Here is a 17,444-nt window from a genome sequence, read left to right as displayed (position 1 = left end):
AGGGTGGATGGACACTGAGAGGAAGGGAGAGGCCGTGGGGAGGGAACTGGAGGGAGAAGAGAGGGGACGGTGGTGTGAGAAGAGGGCTAGAACGCGACGGTCACCGAGGGAGGCTAGGACAAGGAGTCCCGGGGCGCTCCTGCGATCCTCAGTCCTGCTAAGTTCTACCTTCCTGAAGCTGCTCCCACTCGGGCCGACGAAGGCTCGAAACAGTTGGGTGGGCTGCCCCGAGCCCAGCTTCCCCACTCCCACCACCCCTGGCCCACCCAGGAGGGACTTTCCTCCCGATTCCCTGCCCTTCCTGGGCCAGCTCCTCCTCCGCTGCCGCTCCCCGCCTCCCTCCCTCAATTCCTTTCCCTCTTCCTGACTTCCACGCATCCCCCCCACACCAGGGCTTACCGCATCTTGCCCGAGGGGAGGCAGGGTGTCAAAGTCATCCAGAGTGGCCTGAGCGGCCTGCACAGCCTGCATACTGGAGTTCAGGGTGCCAGTGAGAGCCTGTTGAGCTGAGGTCTGGGGCGTGATGTCCGACAGGATACGGGGGGGGGGGGGGGGGGACAAAGGGGAGAGAGACGAAGGGAAAGATGGAGGGGGAGAGGCGGCAGCAGCGAAGGGAAGACCAATCCCCCGGGCTCTCCCTCGTGGACCAGGGCCCTGCCCTTCATGCCCATTCCTGGGACCGCCTCCCCTGGACGTGGGCCGGGGGAAGGGCAAGCCCACCGGGCCTCAGGGGGGGTGAGGTCTTTACCAGTGGGGGCATGTGCCCCCGGTGCATCTGGCCGCTAGTGATCTGCTGCTGAGCGGCGGGCATGCTGCCCATCTGGAAGTTCTCAGGGCCGGGAGCTCCGGTGCGCATGATGGCAGGCAGTGCCAAGGAGCTCTGCTCCGCCTTACCCACTCGGTTATACTGCTGCTGCAGCACTGTAGACCTGTGGCGGGGGCGGAGAGGGTTGGGGGTGGCCGCTCAGCCAGGAACCAAAGGTCACTCCCCTTCCCCTCCCGGGGCGAAGCTCCACTCCTTCCTCGGTAACAAACGACGGGGATGAGGGGTGGGGACGGCAGACAGAGGAGTGGGGACGGCAGACAGAGGAGAGGGGAGAGAGGCAGGAATGAATTCCTAGTTATACCATGGCTGCAATTGGGCAGGGACAGCGCACACATCTGTGCTCTCTCTCTTTCCCCCTCAACCCCCCACCCCTCTCTGTCTCCCTTTACCCACCTGAACCCCCTAAACCATTCTCCCTCCACCTCCCCGCTCTCTTCCTCCACCTTTCCATCCCTATCTCTCCCTCCCTGTCTGTCTTTCTCTATTTCCCCCTCCCTCAAGGGACAGTAACTCCTGACAGCCAGTTTGAATTCATACTTCTTGGGAGAGACCGAGTCCTCCAGCATGGTGGATTCCTCATCGCCCTCCAGCCCAAAGTGGTCCTTACTCTTTTTCTGCAGAAAAAAATAAAAGGAGAGGGAAAGACGGGGGTGGCTCCTTCTTCTGAGGGCAACGTGGTGCCATCGGGGTTGAATAGAGGGAATGTCACGCGGCGGGGAGGGGCAGGGGGAGGAACGCACTCCCCACCTTCTTGAGGATGATGTCGATGTAGCCGGCAATGAGTTGGGCAATCTGCTCACCCTCTGTGGTCTGAACTGAATAGTAACCATCCTGGTAATCCCCAAAGTCCTGAGGGCAAAGGGGGACAAGAGCGACCTGGGTATGAGCTGGGGCTGATGAGAGCAACGGCAGGGACAGAGATCGAAATCCTGGGATTGAATGGGAAGGGACTTTAGGGGAAGGCAGGGCAACCCCTCTCCCTCCCCTGGATTGAGATGTCCAGAAAAGAAAGCCCTCCCCTTTCCCACAGCGGTCAGAAATGCTCCCTGGTGCCGAATATCCACCCCTCCTACGGAAATCTCAGCCACGTTCTCTTCTGCCCCGCCCTCAGGTGTCTCTCCTTCCTCCGGACAAGCCCCTGCAGAGACAGCCAGGCCGGCTCTTCCCCATCAGCCTTCTCCCGTCCGGTCCGGCCCATCCTCTGCATTTCTGTCGCTCCTCTGGACCCCTCGGTGGCCTCGGCCCCAGGACCGCTCCTCACCAGGGTGAAGCTCTTGGGGGAGGCCGCCCAGCGCTTGATGTTGGTAAGATTCCACTCCTGGATCACCTCCTTCGTCTTCTCGTCTACCCGCATGACACATTCCTTGGTGATTCCCAGCAGCCGGGGCACCAGCCTGTTCTTCCCCTTCATCTTCTCCTGAAGTGGGGAGGGCAGGGGACAAAGTTGGGGCAGACAGATGCAGAGCTTCAAAGGAGTCCCCAGGATTGGGAACAGCTCTACTCCTCAACCACGGAGCAATCCAGCGGGGAGAGGGAAGGGAAGAAGAGAGAAGAGAAACAGTAAGGGGAAGAGAAGAAGCGGAGGGAGAGGAGAAGGGAGCAGGGGCGACGGAAGGGAGGGAGGAATGGAAGGGAAGAGGAGGGAGGGGAGGCGGGACGTCCAAGGGGAGGAGGGCACACCTGAGACAGAAACCCGGGCTGGGGGCCTTTGGGAAACGGGTCCCAGTGGGGTCACAAGGCAGGGAAGGGTGCAATTGTGGGCAGGGTGCCGGACACAGAGTTTAGGGGGGGAGCCCAGAGGACAGGCCAGAGGGATGGCCGGAGTGGGACGGAGGGTCAAGGGACGGTCCAGGGCTCACCTTGACCAGGAAGAATGAGACGCCGTAGGTCTTGAGGGAACGGGCCAGCTTCACATAGCGCACCTTGGCCTCAATCTCACTTATCTCCTCACAGTTCTTGTGGGCCTGGGGGAGGAAGAGGCTAATGGGGCCACAGGAGGAAAGGAGTCCCAGGCAGAGGGGGAACAGAGCTCGGGAAGGGTCAGAGTTGGGCTGTAGGCTCCTTGAGGGCACGGATCGGGTCTGCCAACTCTGCTGTCTCGTTCCCTCCCTAGCACTTAATGCAGTGCTCTGCGTACAATAAATACCATCCATCGACTGACTGACGGACCCCCCCCGTTCCCACGTCCCTGAACCAGTCCCCACTCACCTGGAAGATTTTGCGTTCCCCTTTCTGCTTGACATATTCCTTGGGCAGGAAGTCCTTCAGGCTATACCAGGAAACGAGCGTCAGAAACCGAGAGAGGGTACGGGGGTAGGAGAGGCAGAGGAGGACGGCTGTTTCCCTGCCACCTCCCCCCCCCCCCCCCCCTCGCTCACTGGGGGTAGATGGGAGGATCCAAGAGCTGGTAGGGGCAAGGAGGTTGGGAGCCGGGCACTGCCTTCAGAAGGTGGGAAGGGGCAGGGCCGGTCGGGTCTCTCTCAGGTTGGAAACCTCAGATGAGGTGAAAGAGTTGATGGTGCTAAAGGGGAAATCGGGTGTCGCGTTAGGAGAAGAGAAGGGGAGAGAGAAAGGAAAGGTGACGACAAAATAGTGGGTGAGGGGGGATGCGTGGAGAGAGGAGGGCAGAGGGTGGAGAGCAGGGGAAAAGGGGGAGAAGAAAGGGGAAAGAGGAAGAGGGGAGAGGGAACAAAGTAGAGAGAGAGAGAGAGAGTGTGCAGAGTTCTGTACGGTTTAGAAATCTCCAGCCCAACCACTCTAAGACATCCTAAACTGTTGGGCCCAGGTCCGCTCTGGTCGCTTCTGAGGGAGCCGCTGCCCGTGAGCTGCTTTCACACACACAGAGAGCCACATGGACTTCTGGGGCTTTCGGCCACAAAAACCCAAGGGACAACTGTACATATGCGCGGAGCTATCTTGCTGCAGGGCGGGCCCCGAAATGCCAGGACCCAGGTCCTGTGGGGTGGGGGGATTCCGGGGCTTGGGGCGGGAGAGGGAGTCACTCACTCCAGGAAGCCAGGCTTGTGCTTCTGCTCATTGTACGGGCCAAACTGGATCTGGCTTTGATAGCCCGCAAACTCACAGGCCTTGTCAAAGGAGACCGGATGGGAGCCATTCAGGATATCGTCTCTTGCCTGAGAGGAGAGAAGGAAGAGGAGGGGGAGAAGAGGGGATAGGGAATGGGGGAAATGGAGGAGGTGGGTATGAGGAGGACAGGTGAGCTTCTACGTGGCCAGGCCTGGCCTGCAGTTCCTGCACCTGCAAGATCAGGCTGAACGGACACAAATCAAGCCAACGGGCTTCCCCAGTTCCCCAGTTCCGAGGCTTCAGGCCAGGGCACTGTCACCGTTCAGAGATGAAACTGAGTAGGTGTAGCTCTCTGGACCTGCCTGCATGGTTGATGTCACCCCAGCAGGGCAGGGTAGGACCCTGCGACGCCAGTAAACACTGCGCCCAATGGATCCACGCGATGGGACCCCAGACCACCTTCCAGTCAGTCCTGGGCCAGGCTCTGGGCCACAGAGCCCTGTACCAGGGAAGTCTCCAGGCGGGAAGGAAGCAACGAACTCTCTCCCTGCTCCCGACATCCTCCTCTTCACACGAGGAGGTTTTTGGTTGGGGTTTTTTTGGCTCAGAGTCCCGCCCCAGGCTCCCATCTCAACCTTCCCCTGCCCCCCGCTTCCCAGCCGGTTCCCCCTCACCTGCACGTAGAGGAGATTCAACTGCACGGGGTCCCGTGAATCCACATTTTGGTCCGAGTAGAAAAACTTTCTTCGCAGAAGCAACGTCTCCTGCTCCTCCACCCCCTGCTCTCGCAGTGTCCGTCCATGGTCCAGCCAGTTCACTAGGGAGTAGGGGCGAGGGTCCCTGAGCACTCCTTCAGAAGTGACCTGAAGCCCCTTAGCCCCTGCCCCAGACACGCTCCCAAACCCCTGCTTCGGCTCCCCAGCCTCACAAGTCAGCGGTGAGGCTGCCCCTTCCTTGCCCTCCCGCCCCCACCCCGCGCTCACACTCATCATCTGTGTGAAGTTTCTGCTTGAGTTTCTCCATCTTTTTCTCATCCCGCAGAAGTGTCTTGTCCTTGCGCAGGGTTCCGGTGACCTCCTCCTTCTTCTCCTCCATCAACTCACGCACCAGAGAATACTCATCGTGGTTGGTGATGCCTGCAGGGAAGTGGCAGAGGGGCTGGCACAGCCTGGGACATCCCTTCCCCGCCCACCTAGAGAAGTCGGGGAGAAGCCCAGAAATTTCTAGAGCAGGGAACTGTTCGGTCCTCAGTGGCCCAAGGGAAAGCTCACATGCACAGCATGTCAGTCTCTCACCTGTTCCCATCAGGAGACCAGAGCCGACTGACAGAAAGAATTAGGACAGGAGGAAGGGGCTGGCTAGGTGGGGAAGAAATTCCAAAGGCATTTTCAGCTCAGTCAGGGCCAGGCATTCCCCAGAGACCCCAAGATCACCTTCCATTTTAGGATGGAAGGGACTTGGGAGCAAAGGCTCCATGAGCGGACCCGCTGTGGTTCACCCAGAGGTCGGTGGTCAGCAGGAAGACCTACGGGCACGGTTGCTCCCAGAGGAGCTACTTCCAGGGAAGGGCAGTGGCTCCGGAGGGAGGATCCCACCACCCCCGCCCCACCCTCCCCGGGGTCATCTGAGGAATGAGTACTAGAATCAGGAAGAGGTGATTAATCCCAGATCTGATCTGAGATCTCTTTCCTGACGAATGTTACTGTTCGTCCCCTGCATAAGAAAAAAAACCAGTCATCTGTTCATTAGGAGTGGGGCTCATGCGTTCCGTGTTGGGGGAACTCATGAGAACGTCTGAGAGCCGGCTATCCTTTGGGGGAAGTCAGGAGTTGAAACTCCTCCAAGCCCCAGCGACCAGCCCTTAAGGAGCATGCTGACTGACTGACTGACTGCTTGGTTGGTGGGCACCCGGATGCTGCCTATGCCAACTGGGGGAGGGAGGGAAAGTGCAGATTTGGAGAGACATGAGGCGGTGGCAGCAACTCGAGTCGACAACCAAGCGGTCACCAGTGTGGGCCCCTAAAAACATCCCAGCCTCAACTGCAAAATCTGGAGGGAATTAGGGCCCTGGGCAGCCAATCCTACAAGTGGCTAAAGTGAGTAACCCCGGCCAGAGGGTGGGACTGCAGTCACCCTTGAACCTCTCCAAAATCCTGGAGCCTCCCCACTCACCGATGCGGGCACAGATGGTCATGAGCATGTCGGTGACAGTCTTGGAGTCGTCCACCATGATGGTCTTCACGGCACCATCCAGCATGCGGATCTTCAGGGGCCGCTGCTTCTTCTTATACTCCATGGTGTCCTGAGGGCGGGAGGGAGAGGGGGTGAGAGGAGCCCTCGGGAAATGGTGGGGTGGAGTCGGCCGGGCTCCCGCAAAATGAAAGCCCAGGGCCTTGGTGGAGACTGGCGAAGGAAGGGGTGGGTGAGAGACTCCCCCTTCTAGACTGTGAGCCCGTCGTTGGGTAGGGGCCTTCTCTATACGTTGCCGACTTGGACTTCCCAAGCTTAGCAGAGTGCTCTGCACACAGAAAGTGCTCAATAAATACGACTGACTGAATGAATGAATGAATGCAAAGATAACTCACCCCATTCCGGAGCATGTAGTAATCCAGGGCTTTTCCGGCTTCCAGCCAGATGCCCTTTCTGGGGTCTTCGTCTGACAGGAACAGCCCAAAGTCGTTGGCTGGAAGAGAGTCAAGTCAGTCCCAGCAAGGACTCATTACCCCCGTGGCCCCTGACGCCAGGATGAGCCCCACCTCCAACCCCTCGTGGGCTCCTATCCCGCTCCTCCCCCGGCCCCCCGCGGGGTGCCCCCGACTGACGTGGGCCGGTCTGAGCTTCAGGGACACGCTCGCGGATGATGCGGCAGGCGTCATACACCATGGTGGACGGCTCGAACTGCATCGTCTTCACCACATTTCCAATGCTGATCTTCAGGGAGAGGGCTACCATGGTGGCGGCTACACCTGCCAGGGCAGAACCATCAGTACACCACCGGAGGGACTGGAGTCCCAATTCACCCGCGAGGGGACTGAAAAGTGGGTCTCCGGCGGAAGCCGGAGGTTGACGGAAGCTGGGACCCGATGCCCGGCTGCTGGCCCGGCCTCCCTCCTCCAGCCCGCCGCCGCCGCGTCGGCCGGCCATGCCCCGGTTTCGCACCGGACGGTCCGGTTTTCAGCTGGGTGTGCGTCGGGGGCGTTCGGCGGAGGGGTAAACGGGATTCTTGGGTGCTGCCAGGGGCCGCTCTGGGAAGCACAGAGCAAGATAGGCAGGAGCCCGTGATCGATGGCACTGCAGCCACTCCGTGCCCATCCAGGCCACGTCATCGTGTTGGCCGCTGGAGACCCTGAGGGTCAGGGGACAGTGGCTGCTGGGCCCTCGTCCCCTCCGCTTTTGCATTTTGACTATCCCGGCAGGGACAAACCCGACCTCCGACCTCCCATCTCTACCACTCCCTGTTGCGGGGCTGCCAGTTCTGCCAGGCGGCTACTCACAAGGGGGTCTGCCTGGCACCCGGTGATGTCACTGAGCTCAATTCAGTGACTGGCTGCTCTGAGAATCCTGCGGAAGGTCACTCCTTCCTCTTGCCTTAAGAGGCAAGAAAATGGCAGCTGGGGTGGGGGTGGGATGGAGCGCCCGACCCCTAGTCTCCCTCTGACCGAGACGCCTCTTTTTCTCCCCTGCCCCCACCTTCCTGCCACCCTGATCTCACCTGATGGACTAGGCTCTTCCAACTGGGTCCTCTACCCCCTGGTCACCCACCTCTTCCTTTCCCCAAATCACTTTCAAAGCCCTCCCCCCGCCTCCAGGAAGCCTTCCCTGACTGACTGAACTGTTGTCCTGCTGCTACCGTCAGTCGACGAAATTTACTGAGCACTGTGCGCAGAGCACCGTACTAAGCGCTCGTGGGACGGCAATATAATAGAGTTGGCAGACACACTGTGAGAAGCAGCGTGGCTCAGTGGAAAGAGTGTGGGCTTTGGAGTCAGAGGTCATGGGTTCTAATCCCGGCTCCGCCAACTGTCAGCTGTGTGACTTTGGGCAAATCACTTAGCTTCTCTGAGCCTCAGTTACCTCATCTGTAAAATGGGGATTAAGACTGTGAGTCCCCTCCCCCAGCCCCGTGGGACAACGTGATCACTTTGTAACCTCCCCAGCGCCTAGAACAGTGCCTTGCACATAGCAAGTGCTTAATAAATGCCATTATTATTATTATTATTACCCACAAGGTGCCATCCACTTTATAAATGAGTACTTTCCCCGTTTCCACACCCCTGCCCTTTACTTCTCCGAACAGTCCCGTTGGCTCTTCCAGGCCTCATCTTCTACTTGTCCTGCGAGTTCCCTTGGCATCCAGGGTAGTGGGACACTCTGTTTTCTAACACAAGTACACCACCCTCTCCTCTGAATTCACGGCGCATTCTACCCCTACGGAAGGTCGTCACCTGAGGCACTCCCTGATTCCGTTAAGGTGTTTTATCCCAAACGCCCTGTAAATCCACGCAAGAGGGAAGACCTGGGGACCGACACTCAATACCGCCTGGCGTTCCCTTCCTCCCTCATTCCTCGGGAACAAGGCAGAAGGTCTTTTCGCGGCTTGCTGATTCCCCTACCTACCCTCTTGTTATCCCTCCCTCCCCGTCCCCCAGCCTTTTGTCGTCCCTCCAACCCCTAGTCCCTCAACATTTTCCCCCTGCTGCCCCCGGCCCCTTCCCCCAGGTCTTCCAACCCCTTGCTCCCCGCAAAGCTTGATTCCCCAGCCCCTCTCCTTCTTGCCTACCTGCTGCCCCAGACTTCTGACCCTGTCCGCACGCTCCCCTGGCCCTCACACTTCTCTCCACTTCTCTCTACCACTGCTCCTCACCTCATGTCCACTCACTGCCCCAGTCCCTCATCTTTCCTCTCCGCAGCCACTTTCCCAGGCCTTTCAGCCCCTACCTCCCCACCTGCTGCCCCTTCCCCCACATCGATGTCAGTCTTTCCCTCTCTCGCCCCAGCCCCACGTCACCCTTCCAGTCCTCAGTCAGTCAACTGTATTTATTGAGCGCTTACTGTGGGCAGAGCGCTTGGGAGAGTACAATAGAACAATAAACAGACATTCCCCGCCCACAACAAGCTTACAGTCTAGAGGGGGAGACAGACCATAAATTAGCCAACCACAAAAATATGGACCGCGTCACGAATTTGCATGCCATCTGACTGAAGCTCCTTTCCCCATTCAGCACCCTGATCTCTAGACCCCTCAATCATTCTCGGGAGGCCAGTTCCCTGTGTTCTGGGATGCAGAAGGCACTCCTCCCCTAAGAAAAGCAGAAGGGGCCTGGGCTCTGCTGATGCATTCACTTCTGATCACCGGAGCGCCTCCACCTCCTTCGCCCTCCCCGACAGCCTCCCGGCCAGACAGACCTGATCCTAGGACAGGAGCGCCGAGCCCATCGGGGAGAAGGACGAAGCGGCCAAGGACGGCAAGGGGGAGTGACTGTGGGGGAGGCTAAGTCCAAGGGCAGGAGGGAGCCCAGAGGATCCCCCCCCCCTACATCCCTGTCCATCATCTGGGCATGTTGCGGCCAAGGAAACCTCTGGGATGTCCCAGATAAGAGCAAAGAATGCCAAGTCACGATTGGCCCTGACCCATCCGGCAGGAGTCCCTTGTGGGATAAGGACCGTGCCCCATCTGATTATTTGGTCTCTGTTCACAGTAAGCGCTTAATGCAGACACCACCATCATCATCATTACAGGAGCCAGGGAAAAAATAATTACAAATTATAGCACCCCTGTTCACAGTAAGCGTTTAATACAACCACCACCATCATCAGCATTCTAGGAGCCGGGGAAAAAATAATTACAAATGATAGTATTTCGTTCACCACTTCCTATTGTGCCACGCACTATTCTAAGTCCTGAGAGAGATACAAGACAATCAGGTTGGACACGGTCCCTGTCCCATATGGGGTTAACGGTTCACGGTTGATCCCCATTTTACCAGATGAAGAAACTGAGGCACAGAGAAGCTAAGTAACTTGACCGAGGTCACACAGCAGGCAAGGGCAGAGCTGGGATTAGAACTCAGTTCCTCTGACCTCGAGGCCAAGGCTTCTCTTCCACTGCCCAGGTCAGTTTTTACAGTTGAGTTCAAGGGCAGGGGAGAACCCTACTTGGGGAAGGGGGGAATTTATTTCTCAGGATTGGGGACAGGGTGGAGAACACATTGGGAAAGTAGCACTTAGTACAGTGCTTCGCACACAGTAAACACTCAATAAATATGACTGAATCAATAAGTAAGAAACGAGGGGTGTCAGATTACTTGGAACATCCAGGTTCCACTCTTTTGGCCACTCATGGGCTAGGGGTTGATGTGCAATTAGTTTTAATTCTATTTGTTCTGACGACTTTGACACCTGTCTCCATGTTTTGTTCTGTTGTCTGTCTCCCCCTTCTAGACTGTGAGAAGTCCCCCTTCTTCCTCTCCCCCTCCTCCCCCTCCCCATCCCCCCGCCTTACCTCCTTCCCCTCCCCACACCATCTGTATATAAGTATATATGCTTGTACATATTTATCACTCTATTTATTGATTTTATTTGTACATATTTATTCTATTTATTTTATTAATATGTTTTGTCTTGTTGCCTGTCTCCCCCTTCTAGACTGTGAGCCCACTGCTGGGTAGGGACCATCTCTATGTGTTGCCAATCTGTACCTCCCAAGCACTTAGTACAGTGTTCTGCACACAGTAAGCATTCAATAAATATGACTGAATGAATGATTCTAGACTGTGAGCCCACTGTTGGGTAGGGACCGTCTCTATATGTTGCCAACTTGTACTTCCCAAGCGCTTAGTACAGTGCTCTGCACACAGTAAGCATTCAATAAATACGACTGAATGAATGATTCTAGACTGTGAGCCCACTGTTGGGTAGGGACCGTCTCTATGTGTTGCCAATCTGTACTTCCCAAGCGCTTAGTACAGTGTTCTGCACACAGTAAGCATTCAATAAATACGACTGAATGAATGATTCTAGACTGTGAGCCCACTGTTGGGTAGGGACCGTCTCTATGTGTTGCCAACTTGTACTTCCCAAGCGCTTACGACAGTGCTCTGCACACAGTAAGCGCTCAATAAATACGATTGATTGACTGATTGAATGAACGTGAGCCCATTCTGAGTAGGGACCGTCTCTATATCAATCGTATTTATTGAGCGCTTACTATGTGCAGAGCACTGTACTAAGCGCTTGGGAAGTACAAATTGGCAACACATAGAGACAGTCCCTACCCAACAGTGGGCTCACAGTCTAAAAGGGGGACACAGAGAACAGAACCAAACATACCAACAAAATAAAATAAATAGGATAGAAATGTACAAGTGAAATAAATAAATAAATAAATAGAGTAATAAATATGTATATGTTGCCGCCTTGTCTTAGTACGACGCTCTGCACACAGCAAGCGCTCAATAAATGACTGAATGAATGAATGATGAATGCAGGCTGGGCTCTGCCTCACTTTCCAGCCTCTTTCCTGGGGATGGACCAGTTTCCCTGGCCTTGGGGGCAAGTGTGGGAGGGGGCTCGTATGAGTCGGCGGCAGTCCATCCCAGGGCTAGCTCCCGATCTCAGATCCCAGAAATAGCTCCTCTGCCCCCCCCCACCTAGCTCCATCCCAAGGATAAACTAACCCCCCTCCCAACTCTGTCCAGACATTCCAGAGCTGCATTCCTGAACAGTTGGGCAACTCATGAAGGAGATGGGGGGGGGGGGGGGTGCTGTCACAGCCCCAAGGGAAGGAATGGAATGCATGCATGGGGGTCACCGCTAGCGGAACCCACCGGCGGAGACAGCGAGACCCACAGAAAAGCAGAGACCTGTGTTTGTGTGTCCGTCTATGTATGTATATGCTATATCTATATCTATATGTATAGTTAGAGAGATGCAGCGAGAGAGAGAGCGTGAAAGGGAGAGAGGCAGGGGGATGGTGACGATCTCAGTCTTTACCAAATTTGGTCTCGGAATCTGTAGCTTGAGGGTGCGGGGAGGGGTTGAGGGGTTGACACATCCTGCCGCAGGCGGGTGTGGGCAGGGACGGGGCTGGGCACGGGCCTAGCTGGGGAAGAAGCGGGGAGCCGGGGGGTCCCAGGGGAGTCCACCTCCCCAGAACGGCCTCCAACTCTTCGCCTCACGGGGGGGACCGACCCGCGAGGGTCGAGATCTGACGAGGCCGGCGTCAAATCCCAGGGATGGGGGAGTGGGGAGAGGAGCCACAAAAGCCAAGTCGGATCCGAGTGCGGAATCAGACCGAAGGCCACCGAAGGTCAGGGCGAGGCAAGCGGGGCTGGGGTGTGGTCAGCGAGGACCACTTCCTCCTCTGTCCACCCCGGGGCTGCTTCCCCTTTTCTGGGAAGGTTAAAACCTCTGTTCTTCCCCCACGGCTCCCACCCCCACCCAAAGACACCTTTTCCCTTCCCGCTTCCCTCACATGGCTCTCTACTCCAGTCCCAGAGAAGAGGCCCACCCTGACTTGGACTACGCGAGGGGAAGGAACTGTTCAACTTCCCGGTTCTAACCGTTTTGGGGCGGCGGGGTGGGGAGTGCGAGTGGAGACGGAGGAAATACGGACAGTTAGGCGGGGGGATGTTGCCGGGGAAGGGGTCGCGGGACCGGCAGGGTGGTCACTGGGGCCTTGCAGTTTAAGCGCAAGGGAGGATGTGAGGCAGCAGGAAGTCAGAGGTCCCGGGCGGAGGGACCGAGAGACATCCAGAAATTGAAAGAAAAATAACAATCCTTAGAGGGGAGTTGAGCCTGGGGGGAGGCGTGTGTGTCTATGTGTGTGTGTCTTGGGGGCAGGGCAAAAATCCCATCCTTCACTTGGTCAGCAACTTCTTCCCCTCCTCAGCACAAAAGCTTCAGGCTGGGGGAGAGGTCTCAGCCATCTTCCCCAGGCTCCTCACCTTCTCGTCCTCAACTGGGCCCTTGTCCAGAGCGGCCTCCCCTCCCCTCCTCCAGTCCGCAGGCAAATCTGATCTCTGGACCCCATCACACCGGACCGGGCCCCAACATTATTGAGTCGGTTCCGCAGGATGCGGACCCCACCCCCACATGCCACATGGAAGCGACTCCTCCGGCCCAGCACCTTAGCAAACGCCACCGTTATTATTCCCCCGGTCGTGTTTATCGGGCGCTTTACTACTGTTGTAGTGTCGGAGGGTACACTACAACAACAGGGGGTTGGGGTAGGGGTGTCCGCCCTGGGGCTCGCGACAGCCGTGTAGGCTCTAGAACAGTGCTTGGCACACAGTGAGCTTTTAACGAAGACCGTCACTGTTGTTATTGCTACTTGGGCTCAGTACAGTGCTCTGCACACAGTAAGCGCTCAATAAATACGACTGGATTGATCAAATGGGTCTCCAAAACGGTGGCTGGATAGTGCCCAGGGCTCTGCCTGTGACAGGAAGGGGGCTGGATCCTGAACCCCCGCCCCATCATCATCTTGGGCGAGGGTTGGACCACCCTGACCCTCCTAACGTTGCCCCCCGCACCCGGACTCCAAATGCCTCCTGCTCCGGCCAAACGGAGGCTCCCCCGATGCTGACGAGGGCCGGGAAACGGGTTCCGGACTTTTCGGTGGCTCGGGATCGGAATAACGATAATAACGGTGGTATTGGGGAGAAGCAGCGTGGCTCAGTGGCGGGAGCCCGGGCTTGGGAGTCGGAGGTCGCGGGTTCTAATCCCTTGTCACCCGGGTGACTTGGGGCGAGTCGCTTCTCTGGGCCTCAGTTTCCTCATCATCTGGAAAACGGGGATGAAGACTGGGAGCCCCGAGTGGGGCAACCTAATGACCCTGTATCTCCCCCAGCGCTGGGCACCTGGTGAGCGCTTAACAAACGCCATCACGATCATGATGGTGATTGTGGACTTCCCAAGCGCTCAGTCCAGTGCTCTGCACCCAGTAAGCGCTCGATAATAATAATGGCATCTGTTAAGCGCTTACTAGGTGCGAAGCACTGTTCTGAGGGCTGGGGAGGCGATCGGGTTGTCCCACGTGGGGCTCACAGTCTTCATCCCCATTTCCAGATGAGGCCACTGAGGCCCACAGAAGGGAAGTGACTTGCCCCCAGTCACCCAGCTGACAGCTGGCGGCGCCGGAATTTGAACCCATGACCTCGGACTCCACAGCCCGGGCTCTTTCCACTGAGCCACGCTGCTTCTCTCTGGCATTTGCTAAGCGCTTGCTAGGCGCGAAGCACTGTTGTAAGCGCTGGGGAGGAGACAAGGTAAGGAGGCTGCCCCACGTGGGGCTCCCAGTCTTCATCAATCAATCAATCAATCGTATTTATTGAGCGCTTACTGTGTGTAGAGCACTGTACTAAGCGCTTGGGAGGTACAAGTTGGCAACATGTAGAGACAGTCCCTACCCACCAGTGGGCTCACAGTCTAAAAGCGTGGCTCAGTGGAAAGAGCCCGGGCTTTGGGGTCAGAGGTCACGGGTTCAAGTCCCGGCTCCACCAACTGTGTGACTCTGGGCAAGTCGCTTCACTTCTCTGGGCCTCAGTTCCCTCATCTGTAAAATGGGGATGAAGGCTGTGAGCCCCCCGTGGGACAACCTGATGGCCTTGTCACCTCCCCGGCGCTTAGAATGGCGCTTTGCACATAGTAAGCGCTTAATAAATGCCATCATTATTACTATTAGTAAGGCTGTGGGCCCCCCGTGGGACAACCTGATGGCCTTGTCACCTCCCCGGCGCTTAGAACGGTGCTTGGCACATAGTAAGCGCTTAATAAATGCCATCATTATTATTAGTAGTAAGGCTGTGAGTCCCCCGTGGGACAACCTGATGGCCTTGTCACCTCCCCAGCACTTAGAACGGCGCTTTGCACATAGTAAGCGCTTAGAAGCAGCGTGGCTCAGTGGAAAAAGCCCGGGCTTTGGAGTCAGAGGTCAGGGGTTCAAATCCCGGCTCCACCAGTTGTCAGCTGTGTGACTCTGGGCAAGCCACTTCACTTCTCTGGGCCTCAGTTCCCTCATCTGTAAAATGGGGGTGAAGACTGTGAGCCCTCCATGGGACAACCTGATCACCTTGTAACCTCCCCAGCGCTTAGAACAGTGCTTTGCACATAGTAAGCGCTTAATAAATGCCATTATTATTATTAATAAACGCCATCATTATTATTATTAAGGCTGTGAGCCCCCCCGTGGGACAACCTGATGGCCTTGTCACCTCCCCAGCGCTTAGAACGGCGCTTGGCACACAGAAGAAGCAGCGCGGCTCGGTGGAAAGAGCCCGGGCTTTGGAGTCAGAGGTCAGGGGTTCAAATCCCGGCTCCGCCAGTTGTCAGCTGTGTGACTCTGGGCAAGCCACTTCACTTCTCTGGGCCTCAGTTCCCTCATCTGTAAAATGGGGGTGAAGACTGTGAGCCCTCCATGGGACAACCTGATCACCTTGTAACCTCCCCAGCGCTTAGAACAGTGCTTTGCACATAGTAAGCGCTAAATAAATGCCATTATTATTATTATTATTAAGGCTGTGAGCCCCCCCCGTGGGACAACCTGATGGCCTTGTCACCTCCCCGACATAGGAAAAGCAGCGTGGCTCAGTGGAAAGAGCCCGGGCTTGGGAGTCGGAGGTCATGGGTTCAAATCCCGGCTCTGCCACTTGTCAGCTGGGTGACTTTGGGCAAGTCACTTCCCTTCTCTGGGCCTCAGTTCCCTCATCTGTAAAACGGGGGTGAAGACTGGGAGCCTTCCATGGGACCACCTGATGGCCTTGTCACCTCCCCAGCGCTTAGAACAGTGCCCGGCACGTAGTAAGCGCTTCATAAATGCCATCCTTATGATGATTATTAAGGCCGTGAGCCAACCTGACGGCCCCGTCACCCGATAAACGCCCCCTATCCCCATCCCCGTTTCCCAGACGGGGTCGCCGGGCCTCGGCGGCGGGATTCGAACCCGCCACCCGGGGCGGCCCAGCCCGGCCACGCAGTCGACGGGACCGAATGAATGAATGAATGAATGACTGGCCGGATGACTGAATGAATTCTCCTCAGGGTGTGGGCCGGAAATGCGGGTCTCCCCCCCCCCCCACGACGATGCCCCCCCCCGCCTGCCCCGGTACCTCCGCGGCTCCCGGGGGCGTCTCTCTCTCTCTGTCTCTCGGTGTCCGCCGCTGCGGCCTCGCCCTCCCGCCGACTGACTTCCCGTCTCCCCGCGCGCCCTCCCCCGACGGGGGCGGCGCTCTGGCCCCCACCCCGCGTCCGCCGTGCGGGGGGAGGCTTCCCTCGTCTCGGTAGCCTCCGGGAGACGCTCTAGCCCGCGCGCCCCCCCCCCGCTCTATCGTTCGTGGGGCTAACGGCCGCTCCAGGGCGGGGCCGAGGCCACCTTCGCTTCTCATTCTCACGTGTTTATTATTATTAATAATAAAGTGATCATTATAATAATTATTATGAAAAATAAAAACGTGAGGGTGATCGATATGATGAATAATAATAATAACAGCGTTTGTAATCATATAGTAATATGATTATTGATAATAATGACGGTGGCATTTATAATTTATATGTTATTAAGTGAGAATGATTGCTATGATTATTGATAATAATGATGGTGGCGTTTATAATTTATATATAATTGAGTGAGAATGTTTGGTATGATTATTAATAATAATGATGGTGGCGTTTATAATTTATATATTATTAACGTGAGAACGATTAAGAATAATAACAGCGTTTGTAATCATATAGTAATATGATTATTGATAATAATGACGGTGGCATTTATAATTTATATGTTATTAAGTGAGAATGATTGCTATGATTATTGATAATAATGATGGCAGCGTTTATAATTTATATATCATTGAGTGAGAATGTTTGGTATGATTATTAATAATAATGATGGTGGCGTTTATAATTTATATATTATTAACGTGAGAACGATTAAGAATGATAACAGCGTTTGTAATCATATAGTAATATGATTATTGATAATAATGACGGTGGCATTTATAATTTATATATTATTGAGAATGATTGCTATGATTATTAATAATAATGATGGCGGCGTTTATAATTTATATATTATTAACGTGAGAACGATTAAGAATAATAACAGCGTTTGTAATCATATAGTAATATGATTATTGATAATAATGACGGTGGCATTTATAATTTATATATTATTAAGTGAGAATGATTGCTATGATTATTGATAATAATGACGGTGGCGTTTATAATTTATATATTATTGAGTGAGAATGATTGCTATGATTATTAATAATAATGATGGCGGCGTTTATAATTTATATATTATTAACGTGAGAATGATTAAGAATAATAACAGCGTTTGTAATCATATAGTAATGTGATTATTGATAATAATGACGGTGGCGTTTATAATTTATATATTATTAAGTGAGAATGCTTGATATGATTATTGATAATAATGATGGTGGCGTTTATAATTTATATATTATTGAGTGAGAATGCTTGATATGATTATTAATAATAATGATGGCGGCGTTTATAATTTATATATTATTAACGTGAGAATGATTAAGAATAATAACAGCGTTTGTAATCATATAGTAATATGATTATTAAT

The 17,444-nt window shown here is 55.0% G+C and overlaps 1 protein-coding gene across 4 annotated transcripts in view; it reads right to left on the bottom strand.

Annotated features, from left to right (window-relative positions):
- Nucleotides 1–16,026, bottom strand: part of TLN1 (talin 1) — a 44,234-nt gene extending 28,208 nt beyond the window's left edge. For 3 of the 4 annotated variants that reach the window (XM_038742540.1, XM_038742541.1, XM_038742543.1), the window contains exons 1-14: nt 15,961–16,026; nt 6,676–6,819; nt 6,439–6,536; nt 6,026–6,155; nt 4,837–4,989; nt 4,528–4,670; nt 3,833–3,960; nt 3,035–3,095; nt 2,686–2,790; nt 2,088–2,243; nt 1,574–1,675; nt 1,364–1,440; nt 749–929; nt 400–513 (exon numbers count right to left, since the gene is read on the bottom strand). In XM_038742540.1, the coding sequence (XP_038598468.1) occupies nt 400–513; nt 749–929; nt 1,364–1,440; nt 1,574–1,675; nt 2,088–2,243; nt 2,686–2,790; nt 3,035–3,095; nt 3,833–3,960; nt 4,528–4,670; nt 4,837–4,989; nt 6,026–6,155; nt 6,439–6,536; nt 6,676–6,805 (1,578 nt within the window). In that variant the 5' untranslated portion in view covers nt 6,806–6,819; nt 15,961–16,026. Of the gene's footprint in view, nt 1–399; nt 514–748; nt 930–1,363; nt 1,441–1,573; nt 1,676–2,087; nt 2,244–2,685; nt 2,791–3,034; nt 3,096–3,832; nt 3,961–4,527; nt 4,671–4,836; nt 4,990–6,025; nt 6,156–6,438; nt 6,537–6,675; nt 6,820–15,960 lie in introns of those variants that run through there. The other variant, XM_038742542.1, reaches the window with a different exon arrangement.
- Nucleotides 16,027–17,444: the final 1,418 nt, after the last annotated feature.

Source organism: Tachyglossus aculeatus, unplaced genomic scaffold (genome assembly GCF_015852505.1).
Source record: "Tachyglossus aculeatus isolate mTacAcu1 unplaced genomic scaffold, mTacAcu1.pri scaffold_12_arrow_ctg1, whole genome shotgun sequence".
NCBI lineage: Eukaryota > Metazoa > Chordata > Mammalia > Monotremata > Tachyglossidae > Tachyglossus > Tachyglossus aculeatus.
The sequence above is the reverse complement of the archived record's forward strand: the minus strand, read 5'-3'. Positions and strand labels throughout refer to the sequence as shown.